The 26,209-nt window shown below is 39.4% G+C and overlaps 1 protein-coding gene across 7 annotated transcripts in view; it reads left to right on the forward strand.

Moving 5' to 3' along the window:
- HELZ (helicase with zinc finger) overlaps nucleotides 1-17,655 on the forward strand; it is a 164,561-nt gene extending 146,906 nt beyond the window's left edge. For 5 of the 7 annotated variants that reach the window (XM_017652794.3, XM_017652796.3, XM_017652795.3 and 2 more), the window contains 3 exons: nucleotides 5,513-5,762; nucleotides 7,171-7,230; nucleotides 10,014-17,655. In XM_017652794.3, the coding sequence (XP_017508283.3) occupies nucleotides 5,513-5,762; nucleotides 7,171-7,230; nucleotides 10,014-10,348 (645 nt within the window). In that variant the 3' untranslated portion in view covers nucleotides 10,349-17,655. The remainder of the gene's footprint in view (nucleotides 1-5,512; nucleotides 5,763-7,170; nucleotides 7,231-10,013) is intronic. The other 2 variants (XM_017652797.3, XM_017652798.3) reach the window with 1 other exon arrangement.
- The last annotated feature ends 8,554 nt before the right edge of the window (nucleotides 17,656-26,209 follow it).

Raw genomic sequence — 26,209 nt, forward strand, 5'->3', positions numbered from 1 at the left:
TCATCTCCATAGATGCTGAAAAAGCATTCGACAAAATTCAACATCCATTCATGATAAAAACTCTCAACAAAATGGGCATAGAGGGCAAGTACCTCAACATAATAAAGGCCATATATGATAAACCCACAGCTAACATCATACTGAACAGCGAGAAGCTGAAAGCTTTTCCTCTGAGATCGGGAACAAGACAGGGATGCCCACTCTCCCCACTGTTATTCAACATAGTACTGGAGGTCCTAGCCTTGGCAATCAGACAAAACAAAGAAATACAAGGAATCCAGATTGGTAAAGAAGAAGTCAAACTGTCACTATTTGCAGATGACATGATATTGTACATAAAAAACCCTAAAGACTCCACTCCAAAACTACTAGAACTGATATTGGAATTCAGCAAAGTTGCAGGACACAAAATTAACACACAGAAATCTGTGGCTTTCCTATACACTAACAATGAACCAATAGGAAGAGAAATCAGGAAAAAAATTCCGTTCACAATTGCATCAAAAAGAATAAAATACTGAGGAATAAACCTAACCAAGGAAGTGAAAGACCTATACCCTGGAAACTACAAGGCACTCTTAAGAGAAATTAAAGAGGACACTAACAAATGGAAACTCATCCCATGCTCCTGGCTAGGAAGAATTAATATAATCAAAATGGCCATCCTGCCCAAAGCAATATACAGATTCGATGCAATCCCTATCAAATTACCAATAGCATTCTTCAGTGAACTGGAACAAATAGTTCAAAAATTCTTATGGAACCACCAAAGACCCCGAATAGCCAAAGCAATCCTGAGAAGAAAGAATAAAGTGAGGGAGGGGTTGGATCTCGTTCCCCAACTTCAAGCTCTACTACAAAGCCACAGTAATCAAGACAATTTGGTACTGGCAGAAGAACAGAGCCACAGACGAGTGGAACAGAATAGAGACTCCAAACATTAACCCAAACATATATGGTCAATTAATATACAATAAAGGGACCATGGACAAACAATGGGGAAATGACAGTCTCTTCAACAGCTGGTGTTGGCAAAACTGGACAGCTACATGTAAGAGAATGAAACTGGTTCACTGTCTTAACGCCATACACAAAAGTAAATTCGAAATGGATCAAAGACCTGAATGTAAGTCATGAAACCATAAAACTCTTAGAAAAAAACATAGGCAAAAATCTCATGGTTATAAACATGAGTGACTTCTTCATGAACATATCTCCCCGGGCAAGGGAAACAAAAGCAAAAATGAACAAATGGGACTATATCAAGCTGAAAAGCTTCTGTACAGCAAAGGACACCATCAATAGAACAAAAAGGTATCCTACAGTATAGGAGAATATATTCATAAATGACAGATCTGATAAAGGGTTAACCTCCAAAATATATAAAGAGCTCACACACCTCAACAAACAAAAAGCAAATAATCCAATAAAAAAATGGGCAGAGGAGCTGAATAGACAGTTCTCTAAAGAAGAAATTCAGATGGCCAACAGACACATGAAAAGATGCTCCACATCGCTTGTCATCAGAGAAATGCAAATTTAAACCACGATGAGATATCACCTCACACCAGTAAGGATCGTCATCATCGAAAAGACAATCAACAACAAATGTTGGCGAGGTTGTGGAGAAAGGGGAACCCTCCTACACTGCTGGTAGGAGTGTAAATTAGTTCAACCATTGTGGAAAGCAGTATGGAGGTTCCTCAAGAAACTCAAAATATAAATACCATTTCACCCAGGAATCTCACTTCTAGGAATTTACCCTAAGAATGCAGCACTCCAGTTTTAAAAAGACAGAAGCACCCATATGTTTATTGCTGCACTATTTACAATAGCCAAGATATGGAAGCAACCTAAATGTCCATCAGTAGATGAATGGATAAAGAAGATGTGGTCCATATACACAATGGAATATTACTCAGCCATAAGAAAAAACAGATCCTACCATTTGCAACAACATGGATGGAGCTAGAGGATATTATGCTCAGTGAAATAAGCCAAGTGGAGAAGGACAAATACCAAATGATTTCACTCATATGTGGAATATAAGAACAAAGGAAAAATGAAGGAAGCAGAATCACAGAACCGAAAATGGACTAATAGTTACCAAAGGGAAAGGGACTGGGGAGGATGGGAGGGAAGGGAGGGACAAAGGCAGGGAAAAAGAAAGGGGGCATTACAATTAGCATGTATAGTGTGTGTGTGGGGGGGGTGGCATGTGGAGGGCTGTGCAACACAGAGAAGACAAGTAGTGATTTTGCAGCATCTTACTATGCTGATGGACAGTGACTGTGAAGGGGTATGTTGGGGGGACTTGGTGAAGGGGGAAGCCTAGTAATCATAATGTTCTTCATGTAATTGTAGATTAATGATACCAAAAAAAAAACATAAAAAAAATACTACCCACTCTCATATTTAGCAGTAGAGACTAAATGTTTTTTTCTCTAAGATTAGGAACAAGGTAAGATGCCCACTCTCAACATTCCTATTCAACACTGTACTGGACGTCTTAGCCAGGGATTGGAAAGGAAGAAATAAAACTGCCCCTATTCAAAGATGGCATGAATATTAATGTGTAAAAGCTCCAGGAATCCACCCAGAAGGCAACCCATCAGAAATCCTATGTCTAATGTGAATTTAGTAAGGTTTTAGGGTATAAGGTCAACACACATAAGTCAGTCTCTTTCTGAATGCTAGCAGTGTACAATTGGAAAGCAAAATGTGAAGGTCAACACCATGTACAATAGCTCAAAGAAAAATGAAATATGGAGATGTAAATCTAACAAAACCTGTATTGGATCTATATGCTGAAAACTATGAAACTACTAAAATGTAATTTATTTGGCATGTAAACCATTTTATTCAGTTGTCATCAAGATTTCTCTGCCTATATGCAGATTATCTTTGAGAACAGATTCCAAAGTAGCAAATCATATTTTCATTCCTTTACCTTCATCTGTGTTGTATGAAATAGATGTACTAGTAAACTTATATGTACATGTATATATGAAATCTTCAGTGTATCTAATTTTAAGAACATGAGAATAATGTCAAATTTTGGTTATTTTTCTAAGGTCATATTCATGATGTGGTTTGAAATTGAATTTCATATTTCATCTACACATCCATCTCTGCCAGTAGCTGTTCAGGAACTATTATAAAGGTTATACAATACTTCTATGAACCCTGCTGTACATATTAACTGATTTTTTGGATTTCTAAAAACTTTCTAAAAAGTTTAATTGAATATTGTCTCCTTTATGATATCAGCCTTCCATTTCTTTCTGATTTTTGATTTACCTCTTTAAGCTTTGTGGTTTCATGTATCTATTCATTGCAAAAAAGTGTTTGTTTATACTACCAGTGTGTATGTGTTCAGTATTTAATGAAAAAGGGCTTATAAAGTTAATGCCTGAAATTCATGTGTGTATATTTAGGGGTGTATGTCACCAGGGGATCTGATTATCATCACCTGTTCTTTCTGAGGCCGTAACAGACCTCAGTTTACACTTAAGTATTCATACTCAAAGACTTTGGAATGTGCCCCCTGCAGATTGTGACTGGGCGAAGCACTCAGGGCATGGCTGCAAAGAGAAACACTTCATTTTGATTCTAAGAGCCAATCATCCTCATACTCATAACAAACCTTGATAAAAAAAAGAAAAAGTCACACTGCACAAGCTGTCATGGCCAGTCACCCAAGATTGCCTGGCCACAGAGGACATAAAGCAGTTAGAAAAGTTGGTTCTTCCCCTGAATACCATAATTTAATGACCTAGACAAATTTCAGATGTGCTGATTAAATTCAGGCCTGACACTAATTTAGTTAGGATGGTTAATTTTCTAGAAAGCCAGGATCAAAATTCAGAATGATCTTGACTATTGAAAAAAATGGCCTCTAAAGCGGAGTTAAGTTAAAGATGAATTTAGCTTTATACTTAGAGGCAGAAGAACAATAAATACATATGAAAAAAGTAACTAGATGGAAACATCATCTCTTGCTTTCCCCATCCAGTAGCTAAATCTTTGGAAATACAGAAATAACCTGGACACTCATCATTTAATAGTGAGAAAATTGCTCTCCTCCCTTCTTCCCTGCCTTTCTGCACAAGGGCAGCCATTCCCTTCCCTGGGTTTATCCTCGTGGTTCCATCTGTGATGACCCACATAGTGCTTACACCTACACTTTCTTCTGTATAATCGGCCTGACAATACCTGCTTGTGCTGCTTACAGTCCCACAGAACACCTTTGCATTACTGCACCAATTCATCGCTCTCTTTGTTGTAATCTAACATCTGATTCCCAGTTACTGCTAACTGCAGTTGTAAAGGAAAGATTGTTCAGAATCATAATGACCACAAACCGAATAACAAATTTGTTACCACAGTGGGGTGGGGGTGGGGGCAATAAAAAGCCAATCCCATTCTGTCATTTAAGATCTAACATGGAAGCTTTATATGTCACATTAAAACAATTATATAACAACAGTTCCTTCCTGTATACCAGGGAAAGTTCTAAATGCTACATATGTTGAACTCATTTAATTCTCACAGCAGTCCTAAGAGGTAGGTGCTGTGGATAATGAAGCCACATTTACAGATGAAGCTCCAGGAGGTTAAGTCAGTTGCCCAGGGTGACTGTTAGTAAAAGGCAGCCTGAAGTCTAATCCAGATAGTCTGGCTCTAGACAGAGGCTGCATGGCTACCTACCTACCACCCTACTGCCCGCCACTACACCTGGGGCTGACCATTGGGCACAACAGTCAGGCAAGAAAAATGGAGAGTGCTTAGGTAATAATAAAATTCTTTAAATGGCTGGCAAATAGATCTTGTCAGGAGGATTAAAGGAATTTGGGTTGTACAGTTTAGGAAGGAACAGCTATAAGGAATAAGTTAGTTGAGTTTCAAACATATAAAGGATATTTTGAAGAAAGTAATGAATGCTGTGTCTCAGTTGAAGACTGTCCAAAAGAAGCCGTACAGTGAGTCCTACCTGGAGGACTTGTGTTGGGCAGAAGGAGTCATGTCTTGCCATCAGGTCTAAGGAATAAAAAATCAGGAGTTCATGAAGACTCGGGCACAAGAGAGAAGTCTAGAATGATAATTGTACAAGATGGCTGTGATTCAATTGATAGTGAATGTAATTTCATTTAATTCTGCACAGATATATTTCCTTATTTGTATTCTTAATCTTATGTTACCTAAAATATCAGTAGAATTTTAGAATTAAAGACAGGTAGGTAGTTCATCTCCCTATTCTATAGACAAGAAAACAGAGCCAGTAATTAGATGTGTGTTGTCACAGGACTCCCTACTAAAGGCCAGAACTGAATTTTGAACCCACGTGTCCTGACACCATGTCCAGACCTCAGGCAGCTTTTCAAGGGGTTTTCATAGTTGCAGAAGATAATATTTTTGAAAACTTCTCCTTGGTACAGTGAGATTGCTGTGTATTTAAGGGAGGGGGGTTTAAGTTGCACTGATTTATGAAATGCCTTTTTTCTTTGTATAGTATGAACCCAGAGGACCTGGTCGGCCCTTGTACCAAAGAAGAATCTCATCTAGCTCAGTCCAGCCTTGTTCTGAAGAAGTAAGCACTCCTCAAGATAGTCTTGCTCAATGTAAAGAGCTTCAGGACCATAATAACCATTCTTTCAACTTTTCATCCCCGGAGTCCTGGGTAAACACCACCTCATCTACCCCCTATCAGAACATTCCGTGCAATGGATCCAGCAGGACAGCTCAGCCCAGGGAGTTGATAGGTAAGACAGAGTTGGAGGGTAGCTAAAACTGCAGTTTTAACTCTTCAGCTCCTGTGTATTTATGGAATTTTTCTTCTCCTGCCCCCCTAATTTGCATTATTGCCTTTGAATAATAATGCTCATAGTTCCTAGGTGTGCCTCAGGCAGACATACTAATTTAGGATTATATTGATTGCATATTTATGATCTGGAAGGTAAGTAGATCTATTCCTATTTGGGAATTGATCATTTTGACCTATGAATGCATGAAAGAAGTAAAGAAACTTAAGTGTATTTCTAAATAGAATCACTTTTGCTTGGGAAAAGTTTCCAGTTTTTTATTTTTCCTTCTGGGTTGGTGGGGAAAGTTGGTTGGTTCAGTATCAGTTTTCAAGGATTTATTGTCAGTAAAGTCATTGACAGTTAACTGTAAAATAGAGTTTGGCCACAGAAGAAACTAGTAAAGTCTAACATTATGAGGTTTAGAGACTTAGAAAACACGTTTTTTGTGTTTACTCCATCCATGTATTTTAATGAACTGAGAAATCCAAGACTAAAGAGAACAAAAAGCATAGAAAGTCATTGGAGTGCATGAGGCCCTCACCGTGTATTGTGTGTCGAGACATCTAAAGTCTTTCTCTTTATCCTTGAACACAAATGCACTTTCATCTTTCCATTCTTCCCTCTTCCTTTATGTTGAACCTAAAGAAACAATGGTGCCATTTGAGTTCTCTAATCTAGAGCCTTCTCTCTGTAGGTTGTAGGCATTGCTCATTGTGAACAAGTCTGTGATCATTGTTGGGTGAACTTCTGCCTTGGTAGCATCAACCTTTTGTATTTGAAATTAATTTTGTTCATCTTTAGAATATTAATCCATTGTTTCTATAACTGACCTATTTTTGAGTATGTAGCATACAAGCATATTTTTAGAACAATAGATACGATAGGGCAAAAAAGCATTAAAAAGATTTTGGTTGTATTTCCTGGCAAGAGACATTGTCATTTTATCTTTAAACATCTATTAGTACCTACTATGTATAAGCTACTGTATTTTTCCCGGGGTTCCTTTGTCACTTTAAAGGTCTGACATAAATGCTGTCATATTATCATATTTGAATTTCCAAGAAACATTTAAACTATAAATCTGTGACAAAAATGTGGTATTTTTTAGTTGTTTTGTTTATTATAACTTATTTTAAAGGCATCATTTCTCTTATATCCTCCCCTTAATTTCAGGATAGTTTTTGGCCAAAATCAGTAAAAATCTAACCTGAGCTGATAAGGTAGACAATTGCTGAATAAATGCCCAAAGCACGTGTCATTTATGATATATTTTCCACAAATATAAAATTATTATTTTCTCCAGTGCTGAGACAAATTGTAGTATTCTTTAGTTGAAAGTAACAGTAATCTAACATCTGATTCCCAGTTACTGCCAACTGCAATGGTAAAGGAAAGATTGCTCAGAATCATAATGACCACAAACCGAGTAAGTATTTAAAAATGAATTCAAAATCACTAAAATCCTGAAGCACAACTTCTTGTCTGTCGGTATTTATTTGTTTTTAGAAGAACATAGCAATTGCCAGTCATGAATCAGGAGAAAAATAATCATGACATGAGAAACTTCTTTCCGAAGTTTGAGACTTATTTCTTGAGTTGAAGAAAACTGTTCTATTACATTGGCTTGGAATTTAAAAGAGATCATTGTGTCCAGTACGGCCATATTTTCTCCACAATTGTAAGCCAGAGAACAAAGGCCATGCTTTTGACCTTTCTGAACTTTGGATTTCCCATTTGGGCCCTGATCACACTTCAGGCTCTTGGTAAATGTGTGTTGGGGAAGGAGATGATAAAAATAGATCCTGGGCAGTTGAGGATCCTGGTCTACCCAGTGCACTGCAAGGCTTTCAAACATTGTGGTATCCTGGTGCCCTGAGGGGGTGTGCCCTCCCAAAAGGATGTGTTTGGGTTCTATTCACTTAACTTGGTGACAAGACATACTTTATCAGGCATTTTCTTTCAATGCTTGAAAAAAAATTTAAGATTAGGTAGATAGTTGTCATGTGAAAAATAGCATTCGTTGTCAGATTAGTAAAATTCAGTTTTAAAGAGTTTTTCTTTTCTGGATTATATATAGTAAATTAATAGAGACCTTTCATTCACAGTTAGGTAACTATGCATTCCGTTAAACTGCCTTTAAAATTATTTTGTAATATTGTCATAAAAATGAGAATACGGTTAAATAATAAATCTCAGTAAATAAAAATAGTAAGTTCTTGAACAGCTAGTAAAATGTTTATTTTATTTATTATATTAGGCAGTAGAGGACACTTTCATATAGAAATGTTTGTTAAACTAATGCTCTTTAAAGCAATTGTTTTATGGACAAAATAAGGGACTTCAGATGGAAAAGTAATTAATGTTCTAGAAAGATGTTAAGTGGTTTAAAATAATTTTGAACAATGTCATGAATTTTTAAACTTTTAAATAGTACTATGAAATTAGCATATCGAATCAATGAAATGCTAAGACTAAAAAATGAAATATTTTTACCTTAACCAACCAATCCACCAATTGGTAATAAACATAGGAAAAAATATCCATAAATGCCGGTAGTCAAAGACATACAAATTAGAAGTACAACAAGATAATTCTTTATAAAATAGGCTAAGGTTAAAAAACAATACCATTGGTATTGTGATGAGTAGGGAAATGGGTAAACATTGATGGAATATAATTAGGCAGTACCTTCCTGCAGGGAAGTTTGGCCAGAATTATAAAGAGCTTTAACTGGGTATATATGACCCTGCTGTTACACTTCTAAGGATGTACCCTATGGGATATTTTGAAATACTTATCCATAATAACATCACAGTGTACAAAGGTGAAAAATTGACTATCATTCAAATTTCTAAAAATGAGAGGTTACTTAAGAAATATCTGCATCATATGATGTCCTTATGAAAAAACACACCACCAAGTTAAGGCATATCTCTGGTATTTGGGAATATGAATGACTTATTTTCTTCTTTGGTGTTTTCCATAATTTCCAAATTATCATCAATGTATATGTATTATGATTGTCATCCAATATAATGTTAGTGAAGGGGGGCAGAATTTGCCACTTTCAAATGTATGCCTTTTTGGCATAAGGATATTTCAGGCTGATGATTTTAAAGAACCTGCAAACACAGAAGCTCTGAAAACTTGGTAAAAGTCACCCCTTTAAAAGAGACATTTATAAGGGAATGTTCCATTTGTAAGAGTGTCTCCCTCTGTACCTGGAAGCGAAGGATGATTCTAAATCTCTAGAAACTCTGATCAGTGGAAAAGGCAACAACTTAAATCTGCATAACAGACTCACCCTTGTTTTCCATGTTTTTCCAGGTAGTGCACCGCACATTTTCTTTTGTCTTTAGCTGGGGACATCATTTACAGTGGTCATTACTTGTGCCATTTCAGAGTTACTCAGTCTTCCTGGGGTCTCTTCTAATGTATACAGGAGGTATACATGTTACTAAACCTTTATTTTTCTCCTGTTAATCTATCTTTTATTACAGGGGGGTGTTTCAGCTAACAACCTAGAAGGGTACAGGGAAAATTATTTTTCCTCCCCTAATTTAAATAGTTAAATTTGGAAAAGATTGAGAACAAAAGCAATGTTTGAAAACAGTTTAGTTGGCAATAAAATAGGAAGTGTGAAGTCAACTTTTAAAAAAACTTGCAAGTCAGGCAGATTACATATAAGAAATGTGAACTGAAGTTTAAAGCTGTTTTTCCCTCCCCTTATTCCATGTGTTCTTAGATGTGGCAAAAAAAGTTGCATTTTTAAGAAATGGAATCCAATGCTACAATGACTTAGGTTAGTGATATGAGCTATTCTGATCAGAAAAGTCTGCAGATACTGCTCCTTTTTTAATTAAGAAAGAACGTGTTTGTTCCCATTTTCAAAGTGTGAGCATTAGTATAAGAAATACCAGAGTGTACAATTGTACAGATAGTTTTTGAAGCAAACCTTCAGATTTGACCTTTGGTTTTTATGTTAGCCATTCCTATTTCCGTAGTTAATTCTTCTGTGAGTGTTTCTAAGATGGAGAGGTTTGGTTAGATGTGTCGTGATTTCAACATTCTGCAGCAGAATCTGTCCTTGTGGCTATGCTATTACTGAGTTCCTCCAGCTGAGAACCAGTTGTGAGACCCTGAGTTAATGAGATACATGAATACCATGGGTTTAACCCTTAAATCAGTGTTACTGTTCTCTGCTTTTAGCTCCACCCAAGACCGCCAAGCCCCCTGAGGATCAGCTGAAGTCTGAGAGCCTCGAGATGTCCAGTTCCTTCAACTACAATGTGCTGCAGCATCTCGGCCAGTTTCCCCCGCTCATGCCGAACAAGCAAATCGCAGAGTCGGCCAACAGCAGTAGCCAGCAGAGCTCTGGGGGCAGCAAGCCTGCCATGTCCTATGCCAGCGCTTTGCGGGCCCCGCCCAAGCCCAGGCCCCCGCCTGAGCAGGCCAAGAAGAGTAGTGACCCTCTGTCTCTGTTCCAGGAACTTAGCCTGGGGAGCTCATCAGGCAGCAATGGCTTTTACTCCTATTTTAAATAATCACTTTTTTTTCTCAAGGGAGAATGTTTTAATTTCTGTTTGTATCCATAGAGTTAAGATAGTTGGACTTCATCTGTAGGTGCACAGCTACCTTTGTTTTAACATCAAACATGTTCTCACTTAATTGCTTTGCTGCTAGACTTGCAACTAATTTTTTTTTAAGTATATTCCATTATTTTGCATTTTTGACGTGAGTCAGAATTCTGACAGCTTTTATGTAGAATAAAAAATATTTTTAAATTTGTGTATTGTTACATATGTTTGCATCAAGCTAGCAGCTAAGAGGTTAATTGTGCAACTATAAAGAAAAATAAAAAAAACTTTGTCTAAAATGTATTTAAAAAGAAAAAAAATTGTAAGTAGCATTTACATTTATTCAATAATATTACCATATGCTGGGTTTCTGTACCAGAAATGGCCAGTTGATGTACAAATGTATGTTATTTTTGCTTAAATTCATTTAAAATTTTTTAAAATAAAGGGGCAGCATCTTCTAAATACTTTTAAGTTTTATCAGCTTTTTTTGTGACAAGATGCTGCATTCTAAAACTTTTATAGTTTTAGACCATCTATGACGTGCTGTTGTAATCTCCATCCACTGTAGGGTAGAGTTAAAGGCATTCTTTGCAGATGTATTTTGTATGCCACTGTTTTTTGTAACGTGAAAAAACACTGGCATACTTAGTTCTTTTTTGGACAAGCTATACTCCAAGCTTGTTTTTAATGTTAATTTGATAGTGTGTGTGTTTTTTTTTTAAACAAATCATGAAGCTGAAAAATTTTTAGGATTGTTGGTGCTTAGTAGACTTGATAACTATTTTAAAAATGCGTGAATTTAGTAAAATCCTTTTTTTCTCACTATGCATGTGTAAATGTTTGTAATCTGGCTTTCCCCACCTCTCCAGTGGTATAAAGAATTGTGCCGCTTTAAGGTTTGTTTTTTTTTCCCTCCAGTAAAAATTTTGGTACCTTATTTGATGTTTACATTAAAATGTGACATTATACATGGCAGTTCAAATATTTTGCTAACTGTTTTGTTTGGGGAACACCATTAAAAAGAAACGTTTGTCAAAGATGTATCAAAATTCATCAAAATCTGGGGCAAAAAGCTACCCTTTTTTTCATGTCTTTTCAATTCTTCTAAAACAACCCTACTGCACTTGTATAAAAATATAAAATTTAAATAGCTACCTTAAATATACTACGATCAAAAAATTGTTTTGAATGAACTTTGGTAAAATCCAAAGGAAAACGTTTATCCTCTTAAAACTTGTGGTCTTGTAACACATTTGAAATGATGCATGTCCTTATTGTTTTCCTGATCTAATAGTACTACTTTGATACTTCAGAGATATCTTGAAATTACAACATAATCTTTTTTTTTTTTAAATTAAGATGAGGTTGGGAAACTGCAAATGAACCAATGGACCCTGACGATCCATTCAAAAACAGCTTTTTGGAGGACTCCTTTTGAATAGGCCATCCTATTTCGCATTACATTTTTAAAACAGTGTGGAAAAGTGGCAGGGGTAAAGAAAAACTGTTTACATCTGTTATTTGACTGGCGTTTAGTTGATGTAGGCCAGCTAAAGCCCCTGTAACCCTCAAGACAATTTAGGAGAAGAGCGTGCCTTTAGTTAAAGGTCAGCAAGCCTAAGGGACGAATGAAGGGTGCGTCTTTCCCTCAGTCTGTCTGCTCAGAGAGCAGATCGTTTATATATGGCTTCCTGGCCGGGGCTGCGGGGCTCTGAGTGGCAGCTGTAGACTTGGAGACTGCAGGCATGTTAACGGTTAGTGTCAGTCACAGTAGGAAAACAGCCAGCGAGTTACAGCACCACGTTTTCCCAGTATGAGGTCAGGTCACCACGTTTAGCCACGTCAAATGTTGCTCAGTACACTTCTGTCACAAGAAAGGAAGAAAAATTTTTGCCATATAGCTATGTATTTCCAACTCTGTGACAAAACTCAAGACATAGCCCAAATGAAAATTAAATTTCCCCCATGGGATAATGTTTATGAAAACCAATTTTCTCATCAAATGATTCTTCTCCCCCACAAATGCACAGTACTGACACAAGCCAGATGAATGTTTGAAAACATTTTGATAATATGAAGACGGAACTGTCCTGTCAGGCTTTCAGTTAATCCCTTGTCATGAAGTAATTGCCTAATCTTCTGTTTTCCATACTTGAACCTTTAAAAAAATCAGTTTTTATATTATTTATATTTATATTTAACTAAAGAGGTCAAATGCACCACCCACCACCTTATATAAATATATTGATGAAGGAAGCTTTGGATAAGCAAGCTATTGAGCTGTGGAGACATCCCTGTTCTAAGTAGTTATTTCTAAAAAACTAAAAATAATAGCTACTTATGAGTCCCCTGCTCTGCTGTGTCTGAGTGTTCCTTATTTCCTTATTGTTTTTGCAGCTAGTCAAGGATTTGAATGTTGTTTCCATCTGATACTCTTAGATTCTGCTTCAAATGCATATTTCAACCTCTAATCAGCTTCCTCTTTTCTCCGCATTACTTAATGCTGACTCTCCAGCAGTGCTTTGAATCTGTTACGCATGGTATCTTGTAAGACTACCCAAATCATAGCAAATTTCTATTGAAATGAGGCGTAGCTTCTGAATACCGTTCATGCTGTTTGGGTAATATTTGGGCAGTGTTAGCAAGTATCCACAATTCAGACTTAACAAACAACTTCATTTACATACTAGGTTCAACCTTGGAGTTCAGATGGAACTCTTTCTTCTTCGGTTTTTTTTTTTAGAGGAAACCTGATGTTCACTCTTGGATAATACCAAGTATTATCAACTTCCTTTTCTTCCAGAACAGACTTCTTCTAAAGTGAGGTTAATTGTTCACATGATGTTCTACTTCATTGTTCTTTGTATCACTCTGAAGTTTCCTTTTTCTTGCCAAAACTATTTTTTATTCATTTCACTTTTTAATTTCAGTGCTACTTGGGATTATCTTTTTTTTTTTTTTTTTTTACCTTAAATTCTTTGGGGTGACAGAATTTGTAGAGTATTCATGCTAATTTTTTTTTCTGATCTAAAAATGAGTTTTTGTTAAGATTTGAAGAACCTCATTCAGTGTAATGTAGATATTTTCTGTCGTGTTTTTAAAAGGGGTTTTGGTTGCCATTCTGGCATATGCTTTGCCAAATTGTTAGAGCAGAGCTTTGTTTTTGATTAATCAGTAGTTAATTTTGGCCTTTTAAATTCACATGACCTTAATTTTCCTTTCCTCAAACAGATGTACTTTCTATTCAGGTTGTTTTGTACAAATGAAATAAACTGCTTTGTGTGTTTTTGTTATTTTATTTTCATCAGAGATTCTAGAGTAAGTTCAGGGTTCATATAAACATCAGTAGGTCTTTTCAATTCGAAGAATTGCAGAAGAAGTAAAATAAGCAGAACTCCCACTGAATAAGCATTGCCTAATTAAACATAGCAGTCTCCAAGACCTGTTTGTGAAAATGGTTTCCTTGTTTATGGAAGCATTGAAATTGCTGAGAAAGCTAACTGAATTTTGTGACTTTGAGATAATTAATGTATAGTATTATCTTGCTCTAGTGTAGTTGATTTTACATGCTTAACGCTTTCCATGCATATCCATCTCAAAAGCAAAGCTATAGTCATTTAAGAATGTGTCTCTAGCTGTCTGGACTAGAGAGGGCCACCTGGCCTAAGAACCAGGGTGGGAAAAACAACTTGAAGATGAATTTTAGATTTCAGCTGTTGTTATTAAGAAAATCAGATTTACTGAAATAGTCATTTAAAAAGAAACACCTATTATACTTAGATAGCATTCTTTCATATCAGAGGTGTTTTAAAAAAGGGAATCCCAGAAAAAGTAAATACAAGATTAAAACTTAAAATATGTTGAAAGGTATAAATGCTGCCTTAAAAAGTTATTTAGGTGACCTTTTTTTTTTTACCTTTTAGCTCCACAAAGGTAGTAATTTGTCTTTTATGATTTACCAGACCTCATTTCTTGGTAACCATCCCCTTAACATATGAAAACCCCCAATTTCTAAATTTCTACCATCCCTCTATTTGTCTTCCTGGACATCAAAGTAAATGTTTTAATGGATCTGATTTTTCTTTTTTCCTATTTGCCATCTGGTCCACAAGCTACCTACTAGTTACAAATAATGGATAATAGTCTATGATTTCTTGTGCAAAATATCACATAGTGATGTACATCATATTATGAAGATACCATCATGAAAGAGTAAATGGCACATTCGTCTTCAAAGTGCTCATTGTATTAGGTTTTTCTCATTTCCCATCTACTTGAGGTTGGATATTTATTTGCTGAGATTTTATCGTAAAGCTGCAAAATTCACCCTCACTATGTTCATACCTGTTTAGCCATTTCAAGACGATTGTTACAAGGGGTGAATCTTAGCTAACGTTTAACATTCGTATAAAACATTCAGAAAATGGCATTGTTATTACTATAAGCTAAAATATCAAACAGGCAAAAAGTATTTAAAATTTTTGAAATGATTGAAAATATCTACTTTGGAATAAACTTTAAGGAAACAGTCACAGGAGTTTCTAAATTTTTTTTGAAAGGAGGTACCTGATAGAAGAATCTAGACTTAGTAACGTGAACTGTGGTTAAATCCTAAAACCCAGTTACACAGTAGTAGTCTAAAGCTTCTAAACTGGAGTGTTAAGAAAACCCAGAGACATTCATATACATATAGTTTCAGTAATCAGAGTATTAGACCAGACTTTATTTGCAATATGTTCAACAGAGAGATTTTATTTTGATACAAATATTAAGCATAGTAAGTTTTATATAATTCTATGAGTTCATTAAATGATACTATGGAATTTTCATTAAGTTCTTGGGGAGTCTTTTTAGCTATTTCTATACCTCATATATGAGGTCTTATGTATTTTATTTTGCATACTAGCATGTGACTGCCTGCCTTAGAACTATATATAGGAGGGAAAATCAATACTACTTTAAGAATATTTGATTTTTTGAAATTTTTCATTAATACTTTCTTTTGATGTTTGAGAAGTAAAGGGAAAGGGGTGGCAAATTACTTAGGTTTCAAAACGGAAGTCACACAGTAGTGTCTTTACAAACCTGCCCTGTTTTAAGATTTTAGAATTTTGAGCAGGATAGAGCAGTGGTTTCCAAACTTCAGCTAGCATCAGAATTACCTGGAGGTCTTTTAAAATCAGATTGCTGGACCCCACGCCCAGGGTTTCTGATTCTAGGCTGGTGCCTGGGTGATGGTGTTACCTCTGATCTGAGTACCAGGCATTGAGAACTGCTGCTCTAGAGGAAAGTTTGAAGGTCTTCGAACCTTGCATTTGTTTACTCAGTGTATATAACTGATCTGTTGAGACATTTGTGTAATTCTAATACCATGAGTAGAACATTCATGGAGGGAGTTCTGTGGAGGGATGAGCCCTTTGGATTGGCTGCCACCCCCACCCGTTGCCTATCCCACGTAAGGTCTGTGCTCCTCTTCCACATTAGGATACAGGCGCTCATTCATCTCTAGGGTGAGTCTGGTTTTGTGCACACAGCTGCCTGGGCTTTAGTCAGGAAGCTATGCATGTATTTGAGTCGATTTCTATGACCTGTACGCCTGGAGACAAGCGTTGTGGGAGGAAGCCATCATAATGCCACAGGAAAGCGCTTTGCATTTCTTGAGGCACTAAGTACAGGAGGCTCTGTCCTAAGATGGCAGTGACATGGGGCATTGAAAACAATAGATAATCCCCAAATACTGTATTTGTAGATTTTATGGCTTTTTTGGGGGGTGGGGGTGGGGGGAGACGAAGACAAAGGGTCTGCTTTTCATATTATGTGTTTCTCAGGTTAACAAAGTTACTTTGGATTCTCTGCCAGCAGGTATTTGGGGAGCCTGAAGTGCATATGGCAGGAAATTGATAATGTCAGTGATTACTTTACCACCTTTAAAAAAAATCTCTATAGTTTGCAAAACAGTCTAGGGGAAATCTGCCACCTACACAGTATGAGTTTTTCATAAACCATAGGTGCACATGTATGAGCAAGTTATTTTTTAGAAAGAAAATGCCTATATATAATAAATCTGACAGGTCTTCGGATATTTTAAATTTTGTGTTATTGTTAATATTCCCCCTGGACTGCAGCTTGAGGGGTATTGGGCTCTGCCTCTGGTTTTTAGTTTGGCTTTGAATTTACTGAGATACTAGAAAGAGAAAAAATATTTTTAAGGTAGTAGATTATAGAACGACTTAGATGTAGAAATACACATGGTAAATGTCATAGAATGCACAGCTTTGGAATCCTTAAAACACAGTACTTCCTACTTGAAAAGCTTTGATAACCTTCAGTGGGGATTGTATGTTCAGCACAGGTTACTTTATCCAATTCCAACTCACAGGGAGCTTCGGGTTATTTACATTTTGCTTTGCACAATGCCTTGTATGCAAAGACCTCTTTCTATCATTCAGTAGATTGGAGGGCTCTTTTGTCTGGTTTGAAGTCCCAGTGTGCTGGTTACACCTGAGAATGTTTCTCTGCCTCCCTCCCAGAGGAAGGGTCTTGGATTTTCATGTATCTAGACCATGCCTGCTTCCTTTAAATCCATGTATGTGACATTGTACTGTATCCACTTTCTGTGCCAGTCATCTGACCTGATTCTTTGAAACCCACGAAGGTACTGGTTATATGTAGTAGTTGTATCCTAGTAAATAAGGTGATTAAAATACCTCTCCTCTAAATTATAAAGATAATGGGTCTTGCATTTTATTAAGGGGTCCTGTTACTAGTGACAGGTTTTTTTAATGCTTCAAAAATACAGTTCTTACCTGAACTTGTTCAGCTAACTTCTACAATCAACTACTTAGCAAATTCATAGTTTTATTTTTTCAAGTCTTCCAAAGGGAGGCTATATAAAACTGAGATGGTTAGTTTCCATCTCTTAAAAGTACCAATTCAGTTGTGCAGCCATGTATAATCATAATTTATGGCAAAATTACAACAAAATTAAGTTTTTTCCTTGCAGTCAGTGATACCTCATCTGAGAGGTCCTAATACCTGAAGGAAGAGTTTATCCTTAAAAGTAAAAATGACTGTGTACCATAAAATAACCTCAAAGCCACTCTCTAGGGTTTTTTTTTTTCTTCCCTTTTTTTGTCATTTTTCTTTTCTTTTTTTAACTTAGTTTTGGAATTACTGTAGCCACTCTGATTCTTTAGAACAAGTTTTCGGTTTGGGGGTCTGTAGTTCCTCCATTGTGATCATTGTCTCAGTGAAGTTCTTTTGTTTTAAAAGATTCATGGTAACACAAAATGTATTTTACTGCTACAACTAAAATGTATTTATAATAAAATGCCTTTTTAATAATTTGGAGATCTGTTTATTACGTGTGAGCCACATTCTCTGCTTCCTTTTACTTCTAAGTTCAAAGGTCTGACAAGCACAGCACTTTGATTTTATTCCTAATACTAATCAGTAAAACTGGCTAAAGTAGTAGAACCCAATGCTGATTTGTAAAATTGTAACTCTGGTTTCCAGAAATTTGCGACTTAAATTTCTGAACGTCAGCAGTAGCAAAGGCCTACAGGCTTAAAGTGTTACCTGAAAGGTGAAAGATCATTAATGGGCAGTGAGAAAATGAGGCCATTTCAAATTGTCATTCAATGTGGGTCTTAGGAATTTTAAAAAGTTATGAATTACTCTTTCCAAGTCACTTGTTAATGTTGGGCTTGTGCAGTCCAGAAATAATTTCAGAGCTCGTAAACCTAGTTTATATCTATATATTACGTGGGTATAATAATACACATCACAGTGGTGTATGCCAAGCATTAATTCAACTGTGTCCCCTCTCTCAAAATGCTGGCTGTGCAGAAAATTGCCAAGTCAGGGTCTTATTTCTGTTGGGGAAATAATTCATTGCATTTGCTGTGATGTGATTTTGAGAAGCATTAGCAGGTGAAAGAATGCCCTGGCTACTTTATTTTTAACGTCCTATTAATGTGGCACCATAAATCTAATCTTAGAACTATATATAGGAGGGAAAATCAATGCTACTTTAAGAATATTTGATTTTTTGAAATTTCTCATTAATTCTTTTGATGTTTGAGAAGTAAAGGGAAAGGGGTGGCAAATTACTTAGGTTTCAAAACAGAAGTCACACAGTAGTGTCTTTACAAACCTGCCCTGTTTTAAGATTTTAGAATTTTGAGCAGGATAGAGCAGTGGTTTCCAAACTTCAGCTAGCATCAGAATTACCTGGAGGTCTTAAAGTTTGTAAATATAAGTAGATAGGACAGTCAACCTTCCATAAGGACACTTTGTAATTCTTAACTCCCTGCAGTGAATCAGTTTTGTAAGCAAAGTATCTTGTTTTCTTGGAGTTGAATTGATAGGATACACTATAAATCATCTCTGGATTTTGAAAGAGACACTTCTTTACATACGAATCAAACGGAGGTGGAGGACAGAGGGTGCCTCGTGCTGTCTGCTCTTGACGAAGTTAACCCAGTTGTCACCAGGAAAATACAAATACGACCATCTCAGGAGGTAATTCCTCGGCCATATTGGCTCTTCGAAGCATTTTTCTGAGAGCAGTATCAGAATAAGAGTTAGCAGGAAAATGTCATTTCATCACAGCTGTAAGGTGGGAGCCCTCTGTATGGAGTGCAGGTCAGGCATGAAGCTAGAGGGTCAGCTTAGTGGAAGTGCTGTGGGAATGGAGAATTGTTCGCACTTAACTTGGTTAAACTGGAACATCCAAATACCGTCAGCAGTAGCAAAGGCCTACAGGCTTAAAGTGTTACCTGAAAGTTTGAAGATCGTTAATGGGCAGTGAGAAAATGAGGCCTTTTCAAATTGTCAGCTGACTGCTTGATTTCAATTTCCAATTGACTGCTTGATTGGTTTTAAGCAGTCGAAGAGCCCTTGGTCTGATATTGACTCTGCTGCTTGACTTAACATAGTATTTTCTCAACAAACCAGTTCCCTAGTGGATGGAAGTCCTTTTCATCAGATTGGAAGCCCCTCATCTTGATTGTATTACCTCAGTTCCATTTACCTTTCTGAATCGGATCTGCTTGGACCTCTCTTTTCCTGAGATGCCCACAGCGGTTTCCCATCACATCCTAAACTTCAAATTTCATAGCTGCACTTCAGAGGCACCCCCAAGTCCTGCCCCTGAGCACTGCCCGTGGCAGCCTGCATCAGACCACTTGCCATTTCTTCCCTAGACGAGGCCCTGACTCTCTCGTCTCTCTGCTCCCAAGCATGCTCTTTAAGCACTCATCCTCCCAACCTCCAGGTCTAGTTGGGGGAGCTCTACTTCCTCGTCAAGACCCTATGCAAGTTCCCCCTCCCATCCCCCCCAGTTGGAATTAACCCCCTTTTTCTCTGTGCCTGCAATTAAGCCTTGTACCTCTGTTCTCAGAGTTCTTCTATTAGAGTTGTGAGCTTCTGGGTGACAAGAGATCATGTCCTAAGACCTCTAAAGCTACAGCTCTGGCCCTATGCCTTTTACATAGTGGGCCCTCTAATGCTTTGGGAACTGGCCCGCAGTTTGATGGAGGCTCTTAAAGACTCTCCACTCCCCACCACCAACATCCTTTGCCAATGCAGAGTGGCCAGATGACAACATTTAGCAGATGTGATGGCCTGGAGTGCAGGAGGAGTGAGCTGTCCCCACCCACTCTGCACGGCTCTCCCCTGAGCAGTGACACAACATTAGTATTCACCAGTACTGTGTCTTACCAGGGATCACTGTAAGAATGCTTAGTTTGACAGCTTCACCATGGTTATGTCAATTTTGATGGATACTGCCTACTTTAGCACATCCTGGTTTGTAGGCACATCCCGACCAGGGAGAGTTCTGGGAAAGTGATGAAATTCCCCCTTTGAAGCTCTGATTGATTTTAAATCCACAGAGGGAGGTAATTAAATGGAATAGAAGCTGCAGCCTGCAAAATCCATGATATTATCCCACTCTTAGTTCGTTTAAACTGATGCTCTGTACGTTCATTTGAACCATTGCTTTGGGAACCCGAGCTGCTGATCCCTGAGAAGAAAGCGGTTCTGGTTAGAGGACCTGGTGTGCCAGCCGATGGTCCGGAAGGTGGGCTCACCCTCCGGGCTTCCCTGCAAAGAGCAGAGGAGAATGTTGTTTGATGCTGTTTGCTCCCTCCCTGAATAGCAATGCAATCTGAGGCTTCCGATGAGAAGCCCTCTCAGTGTAAGCAGAGTGCCTGAAAGTGTGCGGGACCTTACAACGGAAACTCATATGGATTCTAATTAGTCTTTAGGTTTTTGTTTCCTTTATGTACAAAACCCACAAAAGGAGCCAAAGGGGAAGGGCCTGAAGTCACAAGAGAGGGAGGCTTGTCGTTCTACGTCTTTTATCTGTTTGGAATCTAGACATGCAAGTGTTCTTATAGAGCTAAACAGAAGTGGGTGCTCTAGGCTGAGGCTCTTCTAAGAGAAAGCTTTGAAGATTCAGTCCTCTTGGCTTCGCAACTGGGCTTAAATCAAGTGATATAACCTGGGAAAAGGTAACGAAATTCTTGGGAGGTGGGTAAGCAAATAGACTCCATCTGATGAATCAAATCTCCTCCTCAGGGTGACCCTATAGGCCTTCTAAGACCCAAATAATACCTACTGGGATGGTTCTGCTAACAGGATAGAAGATAAAACTATTTTGAAAAAAAAAATTGCAATCTAATGTCTGTCATTAATGGTAGTTTTTCACTTTTCACAAAGCACTTTTGGAAATCTGTTCTCCAAGGCTGTCGGCTGATCTGCTCTAGCTCAGGAAAGCATCTCATCTGGGAGCTATGCAGCTGTGCGCTCTGCTGTAGCAAATAACAGCTGGCTCGGTCTCATTAACCTGACTCCAGCCAAGCACGGGGACAAACCACTCTGGCTGCAGACACCTGAGGCCAGAGAACTAGATCACACACAGTGGGCCTTTTAAGCTCCTCCCTTGCTTCTAGAGGCCCTCTTACTGCACTTCCTGATTCCTCTTTGCAATGTCTTTGCAAGCACTCCTTCCTGCTATTTCCCTCCTTGAGGGCATGTAATTCATGCACTTGTTCAATGTACCAGCATGTTCTGAGGGTACTATATACTGTACACTGTGCAGAGGACTTGGGAAAGGGACTGGGCAGGGGAAGCTTCTAGCTGCTAGGATAATTCTGAAGACAATACAGCCCTTCCCTGTGAAGAGTTTACAATCCAGCGAGGTATGCAGGCACAATGAGCTGTACAGAATGGCGTAAGTACTGGGAATATGAACAGAGGGTCAAGGGCACAAGAGCGGGTTTGGAGAACATGTCACCTTGTGATGTCTGAGCTGGGCCCCACTGAATAAGTAGGACTTCAGCAGGTTAAGAAAGGGGGCAGCCATGTGCCCCTCTGAGCTGCAAAGGGACCTACCTAAATCTCATGCATGTATACTTTACAGTTGACCCTTGAATCCACAGGTTTGAACTGTGCAGATCCACTTACACTTGATTTTTTTTCAATAAATATATTGGAAAATGTTCTGGAGATTTTTGACAATTTGAAAGAAACATTTTTCTCTAGTTTGCTTTACGCCAAAAAACAGTATATAATACATATACAAAAATATGTGTCAGTATGCTGTTGGCTATCAGTAAGGCTCTTGGTCAACAACAGGCTATTAGTAGTTAAGTTTTGGGGGGTCAGAAGTTACACACAGATTTTCAGTCACACAGGGTATGGGTACCTCTAACCCCCACATTACCCAAAAGCCAATTGTATTTTTAAATCCTCTGCCATTGAACACTAAGTTCCTGAAGGACAGGACCATAACTTATTTCTCCATTGTGTTCTAGTTTAGTACAGTGCCTAGAACACAATGTTGATACTCAATGGGGTAAACAGAAAAAAAAAAGTATTTTATCTTCATTGTACCACTTCCTTCCTCAAAAACCGTCCCTAGCTACCAATAAGATGAACAATGTAAACTTTAAGATCTTTCTTTCTTGAACTCCTACAAGTTATGAAGGCACGATCTACTCCTTGAAGGTGGCCAGAAGGAATCTAAAGTTGATCAAATGGTTGCCAATAGTTTCCAAAAATTTTAAGCAACAGAATTTTTTTCTGAATGAAGTCTACTATTGCAGTCTAAATATATGCTATATAAAATACACATTTGGACTTTTATAAACTTATTTAATAAATGCAATTTGTAACAGCTTCTCATAAAATCATTCATTATAGCAATTTGGATATTCTGAAAAGCCACAAACATTTGAAATTGGAATTTATGAAAGATACAATCTGATACCTAAATACAACACTCACTCTTTTTGTTTTGGTTGGACAATGTGAGCAAACATTGTGATTTATGAAGGTAATAGTATGTGTGCTTGTGTCATTTTGTCTTAGCAGACATGCACAGGCCTGAATTTGACAAAGACAAGTCCAGAATAAAAATCCTAATCTTTGAAACACAGACAAGAAGTTGAAATGTATGCAAAGAAACAGCTGAAGAAACTTGGTTTTTAAATCTCCTTACAGGAAAGTTACAGCACAAGTTTTAATTCTTTGGAAGTCTTTGAGGTACCCAGATAATGCATGGAGCCTATATAAGCATGTGTTGGTTTTTCATTCCAGTGGAATTAACTGGAGTCCAATATCTGCACACCTCACAAGGGGCCTTCAGGACACCTTGGTGTCTCCGGGAAACGAACCCAGAAAGACCAAACTTACATGATGCAGCAAGATGGCTGACAGCTCAGCTTTGGGAGGCGGAAAGGAACATGGTTCGGATTCTTTTCTCTGCCACTTAGTGGTTGTGTGGCTCTGGGTTAGATACCAACCTTGCTGAGTCTCAGCTTCTTCATTTGTTAAAACGGGCATAAAAACAGTAGCTATGGCACAGGTGGTGTTGAGGCTTAAGAGAGAAAACACACGTCAAGTGCTCAGCCCAGCTTACTGGGCTCTTAACTACTATTTCAAGTGTATCTTACAGAGAGTTTTTAAATCATGTGCCCTGCGGTTTGGGACCCTATCGTGTATCCCCTTGCATTAACAGACCCAGAGAGAACCGGGGGAACCGTAAGGAAGAGCTAGCCTCGCGTGTGCTCCAGTCTAGTGTGGGCTGGGGTGTGTTCTCAGGCGGGGAAGGCGGGGCCCGGGGAAGGCTCCCGGCTGCCCTGGGCTAGAGGTCCTGTTACAGCAGCAGGCCTGGCACCGCGTAGGGCCTCGAGGACGACAGTACGGCATCGCAGCTCTGCGGATCGGCGCCCGCGTCCATGCAGATGGATGGCTCTGTTGCTTGGCAGCCCCAATGGCTCTTTACCCTCTCGCAGACCTGCATTACTCCCCTCGCAGCAGTTATGTCCCTGCCCACCTCTGCCTTCTCTCGGGTGCCAGCTGGGCACGGTCCCGGTGTGGCAGCCGGCGGTGCAGCCCCCGGGCTGGGGAAATGACCGGGGTGGCGAGCGGCAGCAGAGCGGGCGCCGTGGAGGCCCAGCGGGGCTGGACTGAGGGCCGGGCCGGCCTTAGGCTTCCCCGAAGCCATTTCTGGCTTGGGGCGCCTCCTGCCTGAGGGTTATCGGGAGGAGAAGCTGCTCCCAGCCCGACATCACGCGTCCTGCCTCAGGGGTGTCTGGACCCGGCTCTCTGCTACCGTCGGATGCCTGGCTTCCGGAGCCCTGGGGCTGGAGGCCCCCCCCTCCCCCGCACCTCCTCCCCGAGGCCATGGCCCCGGGCTGCCTTCCACTGAGGCTCGGCCTCGGCTCGGCTCGCTCTTCGCTCTTAGTCCCCACTGGGTGAAGAGGCTCACACACCATCGCCTCCCTGCCCCTTGGGCATTTCTAGGTACCTGCATCCTGTCCCTGTTCACCTCATTAGGGGCCTGGACCATGCGCTTGGCTGCCCTGAGGCCCGTGTGGCCCAGCCTGGCAGGGTGCGTGCGGGAAGGGTGTGAGCTGCTTACATCAGGGACCTGGGGTTTTCTTTTTGAGCTCCTCCAGCTCAGAGCCCAGAACTCTCCGGTAGTGGCTGTAGACAGGTCTCCGTCCTCCATTTCTCTGTGGGTGAAGAGAGGGGCAAGTCTAAACCCAAATCAGTGAACATTTCTCAGAGGTCAGCTCTCTCACATTCAGGCCAAAAAATTCTTGTCAGGGGCAAAGTCAAAAGAAGAGAAAGTACCACTCTTTGTAATGGTAATTACCTTAATGAACTTCACTGTGCATGGTGGACGCCTTGTGTGGGGATCAATTTACAGGCTCGGTGGCTGCAGCTGAGACCGTGCCATGAGGGCTTGGGGAGGCCACGGGCAGTTGCACTGCAGCCCCAACACCAGCCATGGGTTTAATAGATAGGTTCCACATCATAGGTTTATTAACATCTGGTCTCTTCTTCAGATCTTTTCTGAAAGTGGGCAGGCTATAAATTAGAAATGACTTTGTAAATAAAATATTTGCTCACAAATGGGACAAGTCACACTGGCAGGGGAAATACAGCAGTAGCATGTGATTAAAACCCCTTTTTATTGGGGTAGCCAGGACAAAGAGAGGCACACAGAGATCCTGGGAATTTTCAGTCTTGAGGAGGGAGAAATGAGAACCAAACCAGGTAGCACAGGCCCTGCTGAGTGTTAGCCCGAGAGAAGGTGAGATGTCTCTTGATCTCTCCAGTTGCCCAGGCAGAGGTCACGTGAGGGCTGGTAGAGGGTCCTGGCTAGACGGGTGGGACACCAGCAGCCTCAGTTCACATTCCTCCATGGCTGCCAGTCAACCAGTCTCAGGAAGCAAGCCCTCCCCTGTGTTCAGTTTTCTGCTCTGTACAATGAAGGTCACTGTGGCTACCTCCCACTGCCATCCGAACCACAGGAATGGGATAGAAAAGGAATAACCAATCACACGGACCTTGTCTCTGTTTAAAATTTTGATATTATGTGCATCATGGAGATTTTGCAATAATTTTGAATTAAAAAATGTCACATCGTATATATCAGAAAGGATTGAAAACAGGGCCCCAAAGATACTCATACACTCACGTTCATAGTAGCATTATTTCACAACAGCCAAAAGGTAGACGCAACCCAAGTGTCCGCTGATGGATGAATGGATAACCGAACTGTGGTCTATGCTCACAGTGAAATATTACTCAGCCTTGAAGAGGAATGACGTCCTGACACCTGGTACAACATGGATGAGCCTTGAGGACATGCTCAGGGAAATAGGCCAGACACAAAAGGATAAACTCTGGATGATTCCACTCATAGGAAGGAGTACCTGAAATAGTCAAATTCATAGCAACAGCAAGTAGAAGGGTGGTTGCCAGGGGCTGGGATGGAGAGTTGTTTAATGGGGACAGAGTTTCCGTTCAGGCGGATGAAGAACTCTGGTGATCAGTTGTGCAACCGTATGAACGTACCTGACATTATTGAACTGCACAGTTAAAAATGGTTAAGATCGTAAATTTATGCTGTGTATATTTTACCACAATTTTTAAAAATCTCACACTTAAATATTATTTATCTTGATGACTAAATTGCTAGTCTGGGCTCTGCTACCTTCCTTACCTCATGGAATGCGATGAATTTTAAAAGCTGAGAAAGTGAAAGTGTTTTTGGGACCTCAGGGTTTGATGACTGTTAAATTCACACATGCCCAAGTGAGGAATGAGAAGCCGTGGGTTTCTGATGCTAACCACACCATTTCATGCTGTTGTCTCACTGGTGGGTCCACTGGCAGGCCCTCAGAGCCTGGCCTGGCTGAACTCTGCAGGGAGCCCAGTGGACACCTTGAATCGTGTGCCAGCCCTAACCCGAGCAATTCTGACCACTGCCCATTCCACATCCTTCCTGGCAAGCATGCTAGC

This window comes from Manis javanica, chromosome 4 (assembly GCF_040802235.1).
Source record: "Manis javanica isolate MJ-LG chromosome 4, MJ_LKY, whole genome shotgun sequence".
NCBI lineage: Eukaryota > Metazoa > Chordata > Mammalia > Pholidota > Manidae > Manis > Manis javanica.